General features: G+C 39.3%; 1 protein-coding gene across 1 annotated transcript; it reads right to left on the bottom strand.

Annotated features, from left to right (window-relative positions):
- Positions 1–4: 4 nt before the first annotated feature.
- lrrcc1 (leucine rich repeat and coiled-coil centrosomal protein 1) lies at positions 5–18,707 on the bottom strand. The gene is made up of 19 exons (XM_031293957.2): positions 18,336–18,707; positions 16,332–16,537; positions 16,129–16,194; positions 15,166–15,333; positions 13,607–13,773; positions 12,701–12,892; positions 11,977–12,176; positions 11,228–11,390; positions 10,437–10,585; positions 9,167–9,371; positions 8,666–8,805; positions 7,282–7,483; positions 6,486–6,671; positions 6,074–6,248; positions 3,486–3,649; positions 3,035–3,243; positions 1,724–1,861; positions 659–794; positions 5–295 (listed from the first exon to the last, which is right to left on the bottom strand). The coding sequence occupies exons 1-19, from the start codon at positions 18,377–18,379 to the stop codon at positions 185–187; spliced, it is 3,021 nt and encodes a 1,006-aa protein (XP_031149817.1). The 5' UTR covers positions 18,380–18,707; the 3' UTR covers positions 5–184.
- Between the last annotated feature and the right edge of the window lie 346 nt (positions 18,708–19,053).

Raw genomic sequence — 19,053 nt, 5'->3', positions numbered from 1 at the left:
AAAATATGCTCAAGAGAGAATTTATTATATAAATCATGATACACTAAAATACAACAATAACTTAACATAAAACATCTATAAAAAATAACTAGTCAATGGATTAATTAAAAAAAAAAATGTTCCTCTAATATTTAAATTCATACGTTGCCATAGCTGCAAACATCTTATAACCTTGTGTTAAAACTTAAAAGTCTTTTAGTACACTTGAGAGACGTTTCATTTTCTCCTCCATGATTCTCTTGTTAGTTTCCGTCTCCTCCAGGAGCTGACGCATCTCCTCCTCCACTTCAAATACCTGAGGAGCACACACACACACACACACACACACACACACACACACACACACACACACACACACACACACACACACACACACACACACACACACACACACACACACACACACACACCATCAGAAAACACCTTCTGAGCATGATGAAGCAGGTAAAACACTACTGTAAAATATCAAATATTAAGACTATTTTAATAAGAACTCTCGATTATATGTACCACACACTGATTTATCCTTAATTCACGTCAGAGTTAAGGGGGTAGACTTGGCTTTTGTTTATAATTATCACATATGAACACACTGGCACAAAGCACCTGTTCTTGCCTTCCAACTTGGAGAAAAACTATCCTAGTGTCTATATTTTACCTTCTGATTGGCTTGTTCAATCTGTTTCTGCTTTTCATTCGCCAGTCGAAGCAGCTCAGTTTGATGGGCAGCCTGGCCAGACTCTAGCTGTCGACGAAATGCATCATCCACACAGTGTAACTTCTCTATTGCAGCTCTGCAAGACAGACAACAACAAATAAAAAATAATGTTACATAAGACACTTGGAGGATGTTGTCTTAACTGCTTCGGGTAAAATAAGCATTTTTTAGGGTGGACGGCCCCAGAAAAGAAGCACTGAGATTAGGGGTGTAACTGTGCAAAACAATTCACGGTTCAGTATGTAGCTCAGTTTTGGGGTCACAGTTCGGTATATTTTTCGATACAACAGGGACAACAAAAAAAAAAAGCCAAAAATAACTTTTTTCTTTTATTTTGAAAATTATAAACATTCAACAGTGACTCACTGGCCATAATTCTTATTGTAACAGAATGCTGGCATATTGCCAATAAGAAAAAAAAAAAAAATAAAAAATAATAACACCAATGTGACATAAACTAATATTTGATTAAAAATTATGTCACTCACCTTGAGAGTTCCCTAGCTTTTGTATTTAGAAAAGAGATAGAAGAGCCATGTATTGAACCAATAGTCATTTCTGCCCAAAACATTTCAGAGTAAGTATCTTCCTTTTAGGCTTTGGAGGAAAAGCATTTTATCAGCTTTCTTGACATAGAAAATGACTTCCCTCTGCTCCAGGATTAAAGAAAGCTGCAGAGCTGCCCTCACCTGTTCCCAGCAGGTGCACAATGATTGGACAAACATGTGTGCACATTGTGGTAGATATGGAAATATAGAGTTTCTTCTTCTTTCTTGTGACTGATTCTATGCAGGATAATCACAGCATCTACAAAACTTTTCCTACTCTGTGAAAACAAGTTATCTTAAACATGCACTTAATTGAAAACAAGCAAATACAGCTGTTTTATGGGAAATAAGACCTGTAACTTGATAACTACACACAGGCCCAAAACGTAACAAAAACAGCTGATTTCTGAAGAATTTTGAAGACACATTTTTGCTCTTATGTGATGGTGTATCATACTTGTGTGCTTCTGTTGCTTTATCTCTTTCTTCCAGCAGCAAGCGTTCCTTGGAGTCAAAGTTCTCCTTCATGCGCTTCACCTGGTTCTCCAGCCGAGTGAGCAGGTCTGCCTTTGCCTGCCACTTCTTACTGGAATCACTAGTAGAAAAAATAGATATGGAGAAATAGAAAAAAAACACAATAAAATGATAGTGGAGAAACTGATGTAAAGAGTAGACATTAGGGGGAGCGGTCTCAGGCCATCAGCTGTAGAGATCTGTACTCTAAACAGTATGACAACATCAGTTATTCCTATTAAAGGAGACCTTTTATGCTTTTCCATATTTTCTGTCATTTCTATTTATCACTCGGCTCAGAATTACATCATATCGAGCCGGTTTTCTATATATGGTCATCTGCATGAATAAAGGTGCAGCAGCCATGGGCAGTCTGACAAAAAGTGTTTTTTTTAACATTAAGCATGTAAACATGTTCTACTAGAAACTAGGGGCTCACAGTATAGTTGACTATTTGAATATTCAACCATTAAAACTACTGATCGATGCAGCGATATATACACTACCAGTCAAAAGTTTGGGGTCATTTAGAAATTTCCATTCCACTCCATTACAGACAGAATACCAGCTGAGATCAGTTGCATTGTTTTTTTAACCAGGGCAGCAGTTTTCAGATTACATTATGTGCTTACATAATTGCAAAAGGGTTCTCGACTGTTGTAGAAAGAAGTGGCTGATCTTTAATGCAATATCTACATTGCCCATTATCAGCAACCATCCATCCAATGTTCCAAAGGGACATTCTGTTCACTAATCTGATATCATTTAAAAGGCTAACTGAGAAAACATTGGAGAACCCTTTTGCGTATGCTTTTATGTAAGCACAAAATGTTATCTGAAAACTGCTGCCCTGGTTAAAAAAACAATGCAACTGATCTCAGCTGGTATTCTGTCTATAATGGGGTGGAAATTTCTAAGTGACCCCAAACTTTTGACCTGTAGTGTGTGTGTGTGTGTGTGTGTGTGTGTGTGTGTGTGTGTGTGTGTGTGTGTGTGTGTTTATATATATATATAGACGGAATACTAGCTGAGATCAGTTGCATTGTTTTTGCAACCTTGTTTTTACACACATATTACAAGTCGAGAACCTTGGGGAGTAGTTGATGACTACTAAACTACACTATTTATTAATGTCCTAGTAGAAACACAAAATACAAGTATGAACCTGAAAACAGTAAGTAATAGGTCTATTTTTTCCTGTGTGTATATATATTATATCTAGTATGTCGATGTGTGTTTGTGATAGAATGCTTGCCTGTAAACTCTTTTGATCTCCTCAAGCTCTGCCTCCTTGTCCTCCAGCTGCTGTTTCAGCTCCTCCTTGCGCAGGCTCAGATGATCCAGCCGCTCCCTCAGCTCAGCCTGCCGAGCTGTTGCCTCCTCCAGCTGCTGCTGGAACCTCTTCTGAGCCTGAACCGCCTCCTCGCGCAGCCTACGGATCTGATCATCGCGCTCCTGCAGGGCCTAGACAGCAGGGAGGCAGAGGAGAAAGTGAAATGGCTTTAGTTTGTCTAGATTAAAAACAGAATAAGACAGATAGATAAACAGATAGATAAATAGATATATAAAAACAAACTACATATATACAATGCTCGTGGTAATATGCACAAACTAAACTTTGAAGTAGTGGCAGGTTCTGGTATGATGGGCTCTTTTGTAGTTTTTTAAACATCACACTGACTTCAATAATCAAAATATCCCACTACCTCTTTGAGTTTACGGATGGTCTCTGTCTGGTCATCAATGATTTTGGTTTTGATTTTTAGGGAATCGTTGTCCCTGTCGTTCTGTTTCTTCTGAGTCTCCAGCTCATCACCCAACACTTCTATCCTGGCTTCCAGACGTCCACGATCCTGAGCCAAGGACGCTCCTAGTAAAAAGAAAAAAATTGAATTGTAAATTGGATCTTGTCTCTAATGATAGCAGCACTTAATGTTAAACTTTACTACTTTAAGGTCTATTATTCTTTTGTCTATTTTTATCAATTTGATTCCTTTTTTTTTGGTGCATTTACTGCCTTATACAAAGCATTTTTACAATGTACAATTAACTTGCCTGAAGTGTGTAAGAGTGCGTTTCTCCCAAATAACCACTAGATGACAGGCTTTACTTAATACGGATTACAGTTTTTCTCAATTGCTAAAACACTAAAACCCATTGGCTGAACAAAGTTCTCAGTTGCCTGAACTCATTTAGCTAATTGTGCAGTCTGTTGTCAATACCTTAAACCATTTCACATGGTAAAACACAATGTGCAGATCTCACTTGGACTTTTCAGCAAAACTCTAAACACATTCTCATTCTCAAAACACATTCTGCACTCTAATGCACATCATCCATACTGGTAAACACAAGTGGCAACAATCAAATACAAATAGAGAACACATGTCATTAATTGAACACAACCACTCAAAATTGATTTCACTTGTTTCAAATGATGTGACACAACCAATATAAGCCAGTTCAGAGAGCAACGGGGGAAGAAGCCTCTTGTGATGTCGACAAAGTGCTATGGCCTGACCCAGCCCAAAGAAAGAAGAAGCGCATTGATCACATGTTTACTCCTTTGATTTTTGTCCCTTTTAGTATTGTATACTGTAGTACAGTGCATTATAGGCTGTATACTGTACAATGAACAAATTGTATGGCCCTGGACATTGTGCTTTCCATTTGTTACTGTAACAGTACTGACTGCTCAACAGATTTTGACTGGTTGCAGGTTCATATCAACAAAGAACAAGAATTACAGTATCACAGAGACAAAGGACACGTTTGTGAGATGCAGGGTACAGCACTGTAAAAACAGGGGTACAAGGAGGAGGAAGAACAAAAAAAATTGCGAAGAGCAAAGCAGAGTAGTAATTTCTGATCAATTTTGAGCTACTATGATATAGGGCTGAACGATTTTTGAAAATAATCAAATTGCGATTTTTTCCCCCAAATATTGCGATTTCGATTCGATTATTTTTTTAAGCTCTTTGTCTTCTGTATTATTCAACAAAGGATAATATAATAATGTATAGTATGAACACACAATTACACACTAGACAGTTAAATAAGTAAAAATATAGTATATACACACACACAATTTTTTACAGTGCACAGAGAGGAGCTGCCTCCAGCCCCTCCCCCTCGTGAAGTTGCGTGCTGCCGTGTGCACTTGTTCAGAGAGGCTATCGTTACGTTAGCATGTTGCTGGTGTTCTTGCCGTGGGATTAACTGTACTAATAAAACCGTTGAAACACCGCGGCCGCGCTGCTGTGAAAGCTCCCCGAACGTCATTTATCAGAGTCTGATTGTTACCCCTCTCAGTGGCAGCTCCTCCACTCATATCTTTATAACGGAGCTAACCGCTAATCAGAGCTAACCGCTAATCAGAGCTAATCGTTGCCAACCGAGCCTTGAGTTCTGTGTGCCTGTATCCATTAACTGCATGTATGGACTCAAGCCCGAATAAAACCCTTAATTTTATTAAAATGGCTGTAAAAGTTTTAAACTACAACTCAGAGTTGTTTGAATGACAGAAATCAGCTCAAGGTACAGTGTAGCGTTAGCATGCTAGTTGATGCTTTCTCTACGGAGTGCAGACTGATTGCTCTCGCGAGTCATGTGACCAAATCGCAGCCTTTGCGATTAGGAAATCGCGTTTTAACATATCACGATATTATCGAAAATGCAATTAATCGTTCAGCCCTACTATGATAGAACATGTTTTCGTTCATCAAAAGACAATAACGGAAAAATATGAAATTTGTTTTGAGATAAAAAATGTACTTCTCCCTGAGAACTATATGTTTTGAACAATGTGTTTTCTATTTTTTTGTGTATTGTTTACTGACTGCTTGACAGTGTATATCATTTTGATCACTTTGTTTATGATTTGAGAGCAGTGTTTGATTTTGAACACAGGTAAAACGGTTTTGAGGCGAAAGTTTCATTTTGCAAGAGTAGTCAGAGGTTTTGTAAAAAGTGCTTGAAGATGAGGTTGTTGTGTTTAATGTTTTCAGAAAATGGAGCAAGGTTTCAGAAATTGTGTTTTAGCAATTGAGAAAAACTGTAAATAAAACATCAGCACATACAGGAATAAGCCAAACAGCTAATGTCCCCTTAATTCAGACTCTAAAGTACACATTCTGGAGGGACTCGCTCTGGCCATGGCCAATATGATAAATTGGACTCAAGGGAAGACCTTTACTAGTGGTTGATAATAAACAACTAAAACTTGTTGTCACTGTGTGCCATGCAACAGGCTCATCTGAAGTGGACAACAAGTGCCCTCTTGGACGTTTCCCACCTTGCTGAGCGAGCTCCTGGCCCCAGATCCTCCTCTCTGCCCTGAGGCCGTCGATCACCGACTCCTGAGCTGTGAGCTGAGACAACATTCGCGCCTTGTCTTTCTTGAGCAATTCGAGTTGCAGGCCAAGACGCCGGTCCTGCTCCACCTCTGCTTCCAAGGAATGCAGACGGCTCTGGCAGAGGGAAAGACAGAGAGACAGTATTTAATGATTAACGGTCATCTGTGTCGTGGCTGACAGCTAGACCATTCAGTATTCATGATGTTTTAAAGTCTCCCAAAGGCAATGACTGATGCCCAGAACTGGTCATCTCTATTGTATCTTATATATAATGTGTTTTTTTCAAACCTGATCAGACAATTTATTCTTATTAATTTATTCAGATCTCACTCTTTTACTTTATTGCTGTACCTTCAGATCAGTGACAGCATCTCTCTTGGCTTTGATGAGATCAGTGATGCGGTTCTTCTGTTCTTTGACCATGGCTGTGAGATCCTGCACCAGGGAGGCTGATTTCTTCTCCCTCTGCTGGGACTGGCCGAGGGTCTCCTTGAGCCTCCATAGCTCTGCAGTCATCTGATCACAAGCCTCCTTTACCTAAAGAAGCAGAGTGAGGATGTGGAACTGAATGTGAATGAGAGTTGAACAGAGTGAAGCACTTTGATTCAAGCATTACCTGACTCAACAATTTTATCATCGCTGTCAAATTCTGACAGAAAAGGTGAAGTTACGGATGTAAAGAAAGCATTTTTTAAAGGTTTCCACGAGAGAAAGTTTGCCTAGCAATCTGTATCTCATTCAGGTCAAAGGTTGGAGTAGAAAAATTGTAGTAAATTGTGCGAGTGGTAGCAATCAAGACTGGATTACATTTTGTGCAGAATGCATGAACGAAATCTGTAACCATAATGAGAAAGTGCAGACTGATTCAAATCCAATCCTTTTGTATAGCTTTCTTCCTGGGGCAATCACAGACTATGTGTCCAGAGTCAGATGACCCTAATTCAATCTCCGCTTTCACCATCAGGCTGGGGAAAAAATCCTCTAAGTCTACCTAGATTGGGATCAATTCCAGTTCAATCATTTCACTTTTTACTGGACAGTAATAATTTATCAGATGGACAGTCCAGAGATTGGAGAGTCAAATTTAGGACAACACTTCACTTGATTACAGGCCATCTGTATGGCATGCGTCCATCTATTAGCAGACCTCAGAGAAGCGAGCAGCCTCGATGGTTAGCGCCATGCGGAACTCGTCCTCCAGAGCAGCGTACTGTTTCCTGCCCTCTGCCAGCTTATCCTGCAGCTCCACCTCCCTGTGGCTGTGTCTCTGTTCCACTGATGCAACCTCTTTCGCCACTGCCTCACGGAAATCTGCCCCGCCAGGCTGCAACCGCAATTCCAGCTGTTTTCTATTTAAAAAAAAAATACAAACAAGGATGGTCAACCGGTCAGTCTGTCTAGTTATTATATTTAGCTTTTTGCTGTCTATTTATTATAGGTTTAATTTTTTTTGTTACTGCACTATGCCCTTTGCTGCTGTAACACCAGGAACACACAGCCTGTGAAACGCTGCGAAGCGCAAATTCGTGCCCGATCGGGTGCCTGGCTATTCACAACAGACGTGCATTTCTCCACGCCGGTCACGAAGCGATCCTGTTCCTCTCCACTCTACAGCACAGCTTTCTCTCTCTCTCTCTCTTTTGCTCCTCGTGTTTTTGGTCCAACAAACCCTTCCACCTCCAGCCAGGCCACTCCAAACTCTGTGTGTGTGTGTGTGTGTGTGTGTGTGTCACTCTCTCTCTCTCTCTCTCTCTCTCTCTTTCTGTGTGTGCCTGATCACACACACAGCTGAGAAGTCAAGACAGCCAAAATCACCATTAAAAAAAATTGTTTTTATTTTGCATCTGGCTGAGCTGCAGCCTTCCTGTGTTTGATTACCTACCCAACTTAACACATTAGCTCGAAGAAAAAGAGTAGACGCCGAAACGATCACTGCAGCGCGGGCCAGAGCCGCAGCCCCACTCCTGATCGCAGCTGGTATGAACTGACGGATTGGATAACATGGGCGCCAAAATGAAAATAGCTCCGCTTCACTTCCGCTTTAAATATACTGGAGGAATTATTACAGCAAGCAAAAAAAACGTCAATGTTCGTATGGTCACCCAGCTATTGTTTGTTATGACAAACCTGAAGCTAGTGAACTTATCCTTATTTTATTTCTCTATAACATTGGGTACTCATGACAACATAAGTAGCTAAGTTTAGAAAATAAACATCCTTGCGTATTATTTCTCAAGAGTAAAACATTTAACAACTCAACTAATCTGCTTCATCAGAACTATGTAGCTGTGGTTTGATCAGATTTGTGATTTCTTTAAAACCAGTCAGAAGATCAAAGACAAAAACAAAATACAGAAACATCTCATGCGAAATAACCAAAACTATTCAATCATATACTGTACATGTATGAGCCTATCAATCATAGGTTCAAAGTTGACTGAGAAAACAGATGATCAGTTTTTAAAAGGGGGTAAAGTTGATATTAAGCAACACATCTTTCAGTGATTCAAAATAAAATCTTCCAGGTGTACCTGTGCTCTTGTTCCCTGGATGCCAGCAGTTCATGCAGCTGCTGCAGCTTGTCTTTGTGCTGACACACTGAGGCTCTCTGGATGTCTGCCTCTCTCTTCAGAGCTGCTGCCTTGTTCTCCAGCTCCTGGTGCCGCTTCATCTGAGGAAGGTCAGCACGTGTCTTATACCATGTTTTACAACATACCATAAGAGCTGAATGACCCGTCTCTGCTGAATCCTTTCATCTGGCTGCATTTACTCACTCTGCAGGAGAGCTCACTAAACTACTACACTGGTTATCAAAAATGATAGTGACATAGGGGGTTAACATGTTCAGTGGTAGGTAACAGAAACAGCATGATATTTTCATATGTGTATGACTCTAAATAAACTTGCTTTGATTTCCTGACCAAATGCACACTATCTGTATCAAAATGGCGATACAAGAGTTCTCAGGTATACTAAACCAACTAAATGGACTGTGAGTCTAATAATAAAGGTTATCTATCTATCTATTGTACCTCCTCAGCCTGCTGGCGAGCCCTGAGTGTCTCTCCATGGGAGATGCTTTCCTCCAGTCTGCGCAGTGCAGTCTTGTGTTGCTCTTCACCGCTGCGGGCCTGCTCCAGCTGCTGGGTTAGGGACTGACACCTCCCCTCCAGCTCCTCAACACGAGTCTGCAGTTCAGAGCGCCCCGATCGCTCCTTTAGCAACAACTCTTTCATTCTGCATGGTGAGAAAACATGATAAGAGCAGCAGGAGTAATACCTTGAATGACTGCAAACTGTCAAGGCAACCACTACCAATTTTTTGATGCCCTCGATTATCCCGTGTTTTATCTCCCACTGTTAAAAATGTGATAGCCGTGAGCCCGTGAAATTGAAGAAATCTGACATTACGACATAGTCAAAATCTTAGAAATATAGTGGAAATGGCAGTAAAAAAAAAATAACATTATACAAAAAGGCAGTCTGGTGAAAAAAAAAATTTGAAAGAAAAAGCTTGAAGAATTCAGGACACATTGTAAAACTAAGAAAAACTGTACAACCACCTGCAATGGCTCCCTCTTTAAATTAGCCATGATGAGTCATTTCACTGTAATCTTTCTCCTGATGAGCGAGGGAGTCAACAGTAGCAGCGGTGTTCAGTGTCATTAGAAAGTGACAGTTAAGATTGATTCATGTAATACATCTGACGTATGCTTGTCACCAGGCTGCTAATTACAACCATAATGCAGATTTATCTAAGCAGGGTGTGATGCAAGCAAGAACAGTGCACAAAACACACATGGCTGTATCTGTGCAGTGTTACAGCCAAATGGTTCCATATAGGAATATTTAATTATAGATAACTATACAGTCTGGAATTTAAATATAAGGTATATACAGTAAGCAGGATGGGTGTGCAGGTTAATGATCTTTATACTAAATAGCTTTATTATTGCAGAAAACTGCTGGCATAATTTAAGCTTTTGGAAAAATGGAACCAAAATGTGTGCTTGATTTCATTAGATGCTACGGGACAATGATAGTGAGGAATTTTTAATGGTGGGATGGATACTCATTGTTTAAGAATGAGACATGCAGCGGGCGCTGGTCTCAGGAGAGCCAATACAAAAGATGAAGAGGGCTGAAATAGATGAGAATCCATTATGCAGTTGACAACTGAAATCCACAGAGACCAGTTCAATTATCCCTTTTCATCATGACGTCTGCTTTAGAGCTACTGCACCGATGTGAACGTTTGTGTGCATACATGTGCATCTGTGTGTCCAACCAGTTTTCCTCTTACCTGTCGGTGGTGTGCAGGGCCATGCTTTGCAGGTCTTTTTCCTCGCTGACCTTCGTCTGCAGGCACTTTAGATCCTCTGTTAGTTTCCTCACAACCTGCTCAGCCTTCCAACGCCTCTCCCTTTCCTGGTCACGCTCTTCCACAATAGTCTGACACATGCACATAGACAAAAACACAAATACTAAGGGATGAACAATTAAACAACACTGAATGTTTTTTGAAGTATCAATGAGTTCATGTAAAGAATATTATAAGAATAAAGGAGAGCTCCACTGATTTTACACACCAAAGTGTGTTTACAGGTCTTTTGAACGGTTACTGCATATGTCAAACAAAGTTGTATAATGCCTTTTGTGGCTCCAGGAAGAGCGGCATGAAATCTGATAAATTCACCTGAGTTAGCATGGATTGGGGCTGAAGACTATTTATATTTATATGTTTATAAATGAGAGACATCTGGGGTGTGGAGATGTGAGATGGTAGACTCCTGAGTGTTGTGTTATGTATGATGGTTTGTGACTAAATTTAAAATAATGTATCATTTATTAGATCATTGACTAGAGTTATCTCAAAATGTCTAATGAAAAATGTTAATTTTATTTTGTTATTGTCTTTGTTTTGTGGTTACTTTTACAAGTGGTATCTATTATTCTGATCCTGTATGTGCATGTTGGTGTGTAATGGTTTTGGGTAAAATAAAAACAATACCTACAAAAGTATTTTTACAGAAATATGGGTACAAACACCCAGAGGATGTGTACTCCCCTCTTGTACAGAGGCATATTTCGTACCCTATAGGTTTCCTCCTCCTCAGTGGACTTGGTTTTCACGTCGCCTGAGGCCTTAGCAACTGTCACAGGTCCCCTGCTTAAGTCTTTACCCCCTGCAGCGCCAGACTTCCTCCTGGGCCCCTCAGCAGACTTTGAACTCCTCTGTTTAGGATTCTCCTGATCGCTGCACATAAAACAAATCAAAAGGTATTGAACCAGCTGTAAAATGGATTATAAAAATCCCTCAGGTAAATCATTGGCTCAATAAAGGTCAAAGCTGACGACTTGCTCACTTTTATAGGTAGGCAAAGTTTGAACAACTTTGAATTGAATTTGGAGCTAATGTTTTAAAATCACCCTGCCTTTGATGAGGACAGTTAGAAGCTTACTTAAGTTAATACTGGATACTGAATCCAGTACATGTCATCAGTGGCTGATGAAGCAAGATAAAGGGGTAAATCACAGAAGCACGGCCATTAATCATGGGAGTGAGATGACAGTTGTAATTTGTAACGGAGAGGAGTAAAGTTTACCACATGGCTCAGAGAAGAAAATGTATCATCGCCTTCCAGCTGAGAGGTAAAAGGATTTCCTTAATCATCAAGAAAGCTGATATTTGGTTGATGCATGCTGAACAAAATGGAAATATCCATTGCTGCGTATTGTGTTTGATTATTATGAATGCAGACTTTTCAATTACACCATCATAAACACTTCTGTGTCAGCAACGTGTATATGAATTTGATTATCTTTACTCAAAGGTTGTTCACCTGTCTGATCTCCGGCCCCTGGTCCCCTTGGGGGTTGTCCTCTGTGTTATGCTGTTACGGTGTTTGGGGATCCCCGTCCGCCTCCTGTTTTCCTTCCCGCTGTCACACTCGCTCTCTGACGTGCGATCTGTGTCCCTCTTGGCTTTCTGTACTGGGACCCCAGAATGAGTAGAGCTACTGGATTTGTCAACTGCAGGGGCCTGGGTACATATTGCACAAATACTCATAATATGTGACGGAAAAAAAAATAAAAACAGTCTACATGTTTGGATGAATGCAAACTAAATAATAAATGAATAAAACATAGGGTATGTTTGATAGGCATAGCAGAAACATGAAATGGAACACTTGTAAATCTAATTCAAATAAAAGGACTTCACACTTAAGTTAAAGAAATAATACATGTGGTATCAAAGCTGGGATGCTGCCCAGATACCATGAATACTTAATCTAGAACTGATAAATTAAGCATCATCAACAGGCGTCTTTTAGAGACAAATGTTCTCTTAAATCTGAAAATGCTGAAATACTCCAGTTTCTAATATTTGATGTGATTCATAACCTATTTTGTAAAAAAAGGACCATTAGCTATACAGGCCAACTATGACTGTTTTTTTATCTAAATATAACCCATCAATATGTTGATCTCTTCGCCTGCTGTATACCTCGTACAAATACTTCCTAATACATGAATTGATGGCTTTCAGCAGTGTGAAATAAGCACCTTCTGGATAAGTTGGGACACCTGGTGCTCCAGTTTCCTGATGCGTTGTTCATTAACTGGGTCTGCCGGATCGGACACCGTAGAGCGAATCTGTGCAACTGGATCTGTGATTGCTTCGGAGGCAATCCGCTGACGAAACTGGGTCAGCACCTCATCGATGCGGGGTGTAGTGAGAGTGACATCCTCTCTTACCTGCAATGGAAACTTAAATGTGCTACTTTTTTCCATTTGGGTGTGTTACATCTGCAGCTGGTTTTGCTTAAAAGAAAGAAATTTTGCCATCTGGTGCAATGAGTGTATAAAGTAAGTTATAGTGACTACTGGGGATCTGCTATTTACAACTTGGGCTACAGGGTGACACAGTGGATCAATTAGTTCATGACTATCACTTCACAGCAAGATGGTCTAGTTAATTAAGTCTCCCAAACCATTATCTGGGTTAACACTTTGGGAAAGTGAGAGGACAGGCTCGGCAGTGGAAAATCACACATTTTCCTGTGTTTTTACTGTGTAATTATATTTTGCCATAGGTTTATGCATACAGTAGACAGTTTGTTCTAACTTAGCAACATAGCATTTTGTACTATGCATCCTGTGCTTTTATTAATATATAAACTTCACTTTGAAATGCGGCCTTCATATCACGTATACAAAAGCCACATTCAAAAGTCCATTTTGTGAGGAATGTAACTGTTATAAAAGTAAAGCTTCTCCCTAGCATGTCCTATTTTATTGTGGTATATATGAATGTTGCAAATTAATTGTGTGTGTTCTTCTACATATAAGAGGCTTCCTGGTGAAATAAATGTTGAATTAGGAAACAATTTAACTGGAATAGGGTCAATACAATGAAATATAATGGTATAAATATAAGGCTACTAATGGTAGTATGGGATCAAAAACTACCGCTTCATTGTGACTGGTATCCGAGGACAGCAGGAGGTCCACGTAGTCCTCCAGACCGGGGATATCACATGGACTCCCTAGACCTAGCTGTGATGGATTTCCCAGCCGGTCCAGACCATCCAGAGCAGATATCTGTGGCAACGACTGAATAACAATTTCCCTGTAACCTGCAGCAGGACAGACACACATATACATTAAAAAACCTGACAAGGCTAGAGTTGCAAGACCATCCACGAATGCCATTATTCAGTATTGTCTCATTAGTAGTATATTGTTTGGCTAAAACATCAGGTGTTATGGTGTTTATGTTGCCCGAAATTAAATAATTTATATCTAAATGAATTCCCTCTCTTCAGTGTGTGCTATCCTTATGCACTATTGATGCGACTCACTGAGAACCAAGGCACTGCTAATATAAGTGTACCTACGCATATTGACAGCAAAGGTTGTAAGACTGCATTGAGTTTGCCCTCATGGATTAAAACACATACTTTTAACAGCTACTGCTGTGAATTAATCATGAGCAGGAAGATATGGATAATTGGTGCACTCCATAACTTAAAGTAAAACACTGAAAAATGTCCAATCCAATTATGTAAAGAAACAGACATAAGATGTAAAGAGAGCCAAGTAGGACAGTCAATTATCCTCTGGATTAGTGAAAGATGCATAAAAAACAATAGAGAGAGAAGAAAGAAGTCACCCGTTTATAGCACATACTAATGATGTATATTAATACATTTTTTAAATGTCCAACAAGTAAAATTTTTCCTATATACTCAGTTGTCACTTTATTCAATATACCTCAATAAATCCTACCTTCATGATTGTTATAGTGTTGAAACTGTTTTAGAGAGTGTTAATTCCGCAGGCTGTGGTTTGTGGTGCTGTTGAATTGAGAGGTGTAGTCTACCCTCATTGAAATGTGGACAGAATGGCAAAATATAAAGCCTCAAGGATCCATAGGACCATGAAGTTGAATCAACACGTTTTCAACAAAAACTGAGCAACCTCACCTTCATAAAGGTAAGGTTTTATGCAGGGCTTTTTATTTAGACATTATATTACATTCTCTGGGCAGATGCTTTTGTCCAAAGCAACTTACAATAAATGTAATCAAAACTAGATGTCACTAGATGTAAATTGTAAATACATCCCTCCCAAACAAACAACCACGAGCTTGTTCAGTGTTTTTTTGCAGTGCTAGCATGGGGTGTTAAGTTGCAGTCTAAAAAGGGGGGTTTTCAGCATGCAGCAGGAAACTAGAATGGGTTTTATTAAGCTAGTTGTACGCTGAGGTAAACTGGAGTGTATATAGTCTGTATGTATACATAAACACGCCCAATTTCAAAAATAATTCTTCAAAACATTCTTAACAGTCCCTGCACCTGAAATTTTACTCTAACTTCTTCTGACTGAACTATGTGAAGTTCTTTTTTTTTGTTTGCATATCAGGTAACACGTACTGATACAGTATATCTGTCAAAGGCCAGTATTTACAGGTAATATATCTGTCCAAGTACTAGTTACAACTGTACTCATAACATTTCATGTCTTACCTGGTGACCTACACACAGGGTTGTCCCTGCCATACTGGCTCAAAGTGACCTCTCTTAAACTTTGCAATCCCAGCAGGCACTGCAGGAGATGATCAATGTTGTCCAGGTGGTTGCTATGGAGACTAAGGTGCTTCAGCTTGTATCCCGCGCCATGAAGATACAACAAGCCTAACGAGGAGGAAGAGATCAGGAATCAAAAGCATTAGATCCACTTCAACATATGTGATAGGACATATTGGACTCCTCAGAAGAGCTACGTCTCTAAAGTCATTCCCACTCCCTATTGCACGTTCTGTCATCCTGAACAAACTGGAACTTTCCTACATATGGTCTGGGAGTGTGAACAGGTGCATGAGTTCTGGAATAAAACAACATCAATACTATCTGATGTGATAGGATGTTGACTTCCTACTGACCCGATTGTTTTGTTACTTAATGACGACTCTAAATTAAACCTGCTTGGGAGACAGAGGAAAGTTTGGTTAGCTGGCTCAACCGCAACCAAGAAAATGATAGCTCAGCGCTGGCTCCCCCCCACCGGCTTTGTATAAAACAGTGGTTGGCGTATTTTCTAGACATAGTCATGCTTGAGCTCGCTACAGCAAGGATTAACAAAGCCAAATCATCGACTATAGACCTATAGAAAAGCACAGCAGCACAAATATCAGACGTAATGACCTCAGCATCACAAGAATTAGAGGAGAGTGACTAGGCAAGGTGTGATTTCTGTTTTTGTTTATTTGTTTGTTTTTGTTTTCCTCGAGACCGCAGAGGGTGGGGGGTGGGAGAGGGTTTTTGTTCTTGTTCATTTGTATTTGTATGTTCTGTATGTTCTAAATATAAAAAAACACAATAAAAAATGTATCTAAAAAAAAAGGAATCAAAAGCATTGACACACCAATCACTTGGTAGTGTTTTTATTTGAGTGTAGAAAAAAGTTTGTTCAGTTGGTCTTCAACTCACCAGTGAGGTTGTTTATCTGATTGTAGGACAAGTTTAATCTTGTTAGGTTCACGAGGCCATTCAGTCCTGAGTTAAAAAATAGGGGACATTAATAACTGAGTGATTTTACAGCTCAAAAGTCTGTAATAAAGAATTATTACTTGGAGAACACCAACAAAGCTGAAACATTTATCGTCAGAGTAAAATGGTGACTAAGGACTCACCTTCAACCTTGGTGATTAAGTTACATGATAAATTTAAAGTCCTTAGGGAAGTGAGGGAACTTAGACCCTCAATCTTAGAAATGCAATTGGAGGAAAGGTCTAAGTGCCGTAGGTGCCAAGCTGAGGTCAGGCCCTCGATCCCTGGGATGTGATTGCAGTGCAGATTGAGTGATGTTACAGTGGGACTCAGGGGGACATCTAGCAAACTAGACACAAAGCAACAATGTAAAACAACCGATTCACCATGGAAGAAAAAACTTTGATTTCGTGCTGACCAATTTGCTCTGCATGAAATGTTTTCTCAAATTTGCAGCAACAACCCTTTTTTTTTTCTTCAGTTAATCGATTTTTTTAGTCTATGAAAGGTCCCAAAAAGTGTGAAAAATGCCCATCAGAGTTCAAGGTCTTCCAATGTCTTGTTTTGTCCGATCAACAGCCCCCAACCCAAAATATATTCAGTTTACATGTACTGTATATAAAACACAGAAAAGCAGCCTATCCTCACATTAAACTACAAACTAGTAAATATTTGTCAATTTTACTGATTAACTGTCTGGCGTTTCAGTTCGAAAACCTTGCGATGAACATTTTAAAGCAGTGGTTCCTAACCTTATGTGATTGTGACCCTTTAATATGAAGCAAGTTCTACTTGTGATCCCTCATCACAGGTTGTGGCTTTAATGTGGACATGAACTATGAGCAGCACTAGAACCAAAGCATGATTTCTCTATCTCAGATTGAAGGTAAAAGTATCAGAGCTGAACCCATTAGTAGATCAACAGCATAATTATCGACAACTTTTTTGTTAATAAATAAAATGAAGCAAAGATGCCAAACACTCTCTGCTTCCAGCTTCTTAGTTGTGAGGATTTGCTGCTGTTCCTTGAATCATGTTATAGTAAACTGAATATTTTAGGGTTTTGGACAGTCAGTCAAAACAAGCAATATTAAGATGTCATTTTAGGTTTTCGGGAATTGGGCGAGGAGGACCTCTCATCAGTGGTGGAATGTAACCAAGTATCTTAACTCAATTAAACTTAAGCAACGTTAACGTTACAGTTTTGAAGTACTAGCTAGCTACTTGCACACTTCATTTTAAACTACTTTAAACTTTTATTCCACTAAATTTCAGAGGGAAATAATTAGGGATGTCCAGATCCGATCACGTGATCGGAAATCGGGCCGATCACGTGGTTTCAGACTCGATCGGAATCGGACGTTACCTCCCGATCAGGACTCGGGTATATATGTATATATATTCTCATTATTTTTTAACACATCTATTGCTATGTGGTGGCACAGAGTTAGACCCTTTTGACTCCACGCAGAAACAGCAACGCGTGCGGCATGACATCACTTTGTTGCAGAGACGCTATTAGTTAAATGCCGGTGCAACACCGGCAAAGTAGAACACGGAAGCAGCTTGAAGCGGAAAGCGCGAGTATGTCTGCAGTCTGGAGGTATTATAAAGTTGAATTATTATAGAAGTATCGGATCGGGACTCGGTATCGGTAGATACTCAAAATCAAATGACTCGGACCCGAGGGCAAAAAAACCTGATCGGGACATCCCTAGAAATAATGTACTCTTCTTCACTCCATTACGTCTGACGGTTAACGTTACCGTAATAGTTACTAGTCACTTTGCAAAGATTTTACATACACACGTATGATGTTATTAAAGGTGATACATTGCTAATGATTAAACCAACAGTATAACGTTACAACAGTTAACATTAGCTTAGCCCGTTACAATTCTGTTTTATGCACATGAATGCATTAGTTATAATCTAATAATATAGCATAACATGCAAAAGTATGACAGGGACCATTCCGCTGCATAATGAGTAACGTAGCTAACGTTTAGTATCTTAAGTGAATTTAGCTGATACTACTTTAACTTTTAGTATTTTAAAAGAAATGAATTCAACGTTTAACGTCACAAGTCGAGGCACACGTTTCTATCGAACAAAGCCACAAAAAAGCTGTGATTAGTTTACGTTACCTTGTTATATTCTTGTCAATAAGACTCAGCTCCTTGTCTCCCATAACGACGACATGCAACCAGCTAGTGTAGTAGCCTTTATTTACCCATTTGTACTGTAGACCGCGTAACGTAGCTAAACCGTAGCAGAGTAGCAAAAGTTTACTAGCAAACGAGCTCAGGAGGCAAACGCATACCGAGCAGTTTACAAAGAACAGTTACAAAAGCTAGAACAGTCAACAAGTGTTGATATGTATTTTCTAATAACCAACGCAGCATTCGTGAGTTGGTTAAAACATGTGTTGTTGTTTTTAGCCTCTCCTCTATCGAGATGAAGGGGTTGAACGTTGAACTAGCCGCTTCTATCGGGGTCTTCCTGTTTACATGACGTAGTTAACGGTAACATCCGGGAACATCCTCCGCCTACCGAAGATATTCAGGCTGTTTTAGATAATCACTTTTACAGTCTATGGATAAACACAGATTATCATAAATAAATATATAGTTAATATATTTTAGACAGTGTATGTAATGCCGTTTTATTCAATGTTAATGAATGAATACCATAAATAAATATAAATAAATGTAAATATAAATATATATAAATTAGTCAGTATAGTTCAATAAATAAATAGGTTTTTACTTTTGTTTATTTCAGGGGGCATTTATTTTATAAGTACACATATATTTATTTCACAGTACAAAATGTGGTAACCTAAATAATACAGAGGAGAAAAAA

The sequence above is a fragment of the Sander lucioperca genome, chromosome 9 (genome assembly GCF_008315115.2).
Source record: "Sander lucioperca isolate FBNREF2018 chromosome 9, SLUC_FBN_1.2, whole genome shotgun sequence".
Classification (NCBI taxonomy): domain Eukaryota; kingdom Metazoa; phylum Chordata; class Actinopteri; order Perciformes; family Percidae; genus Sander; species Sander lucioperca.
This window is presented reverse-complemented; position numbering and strand designations above follow the sequence as displayed.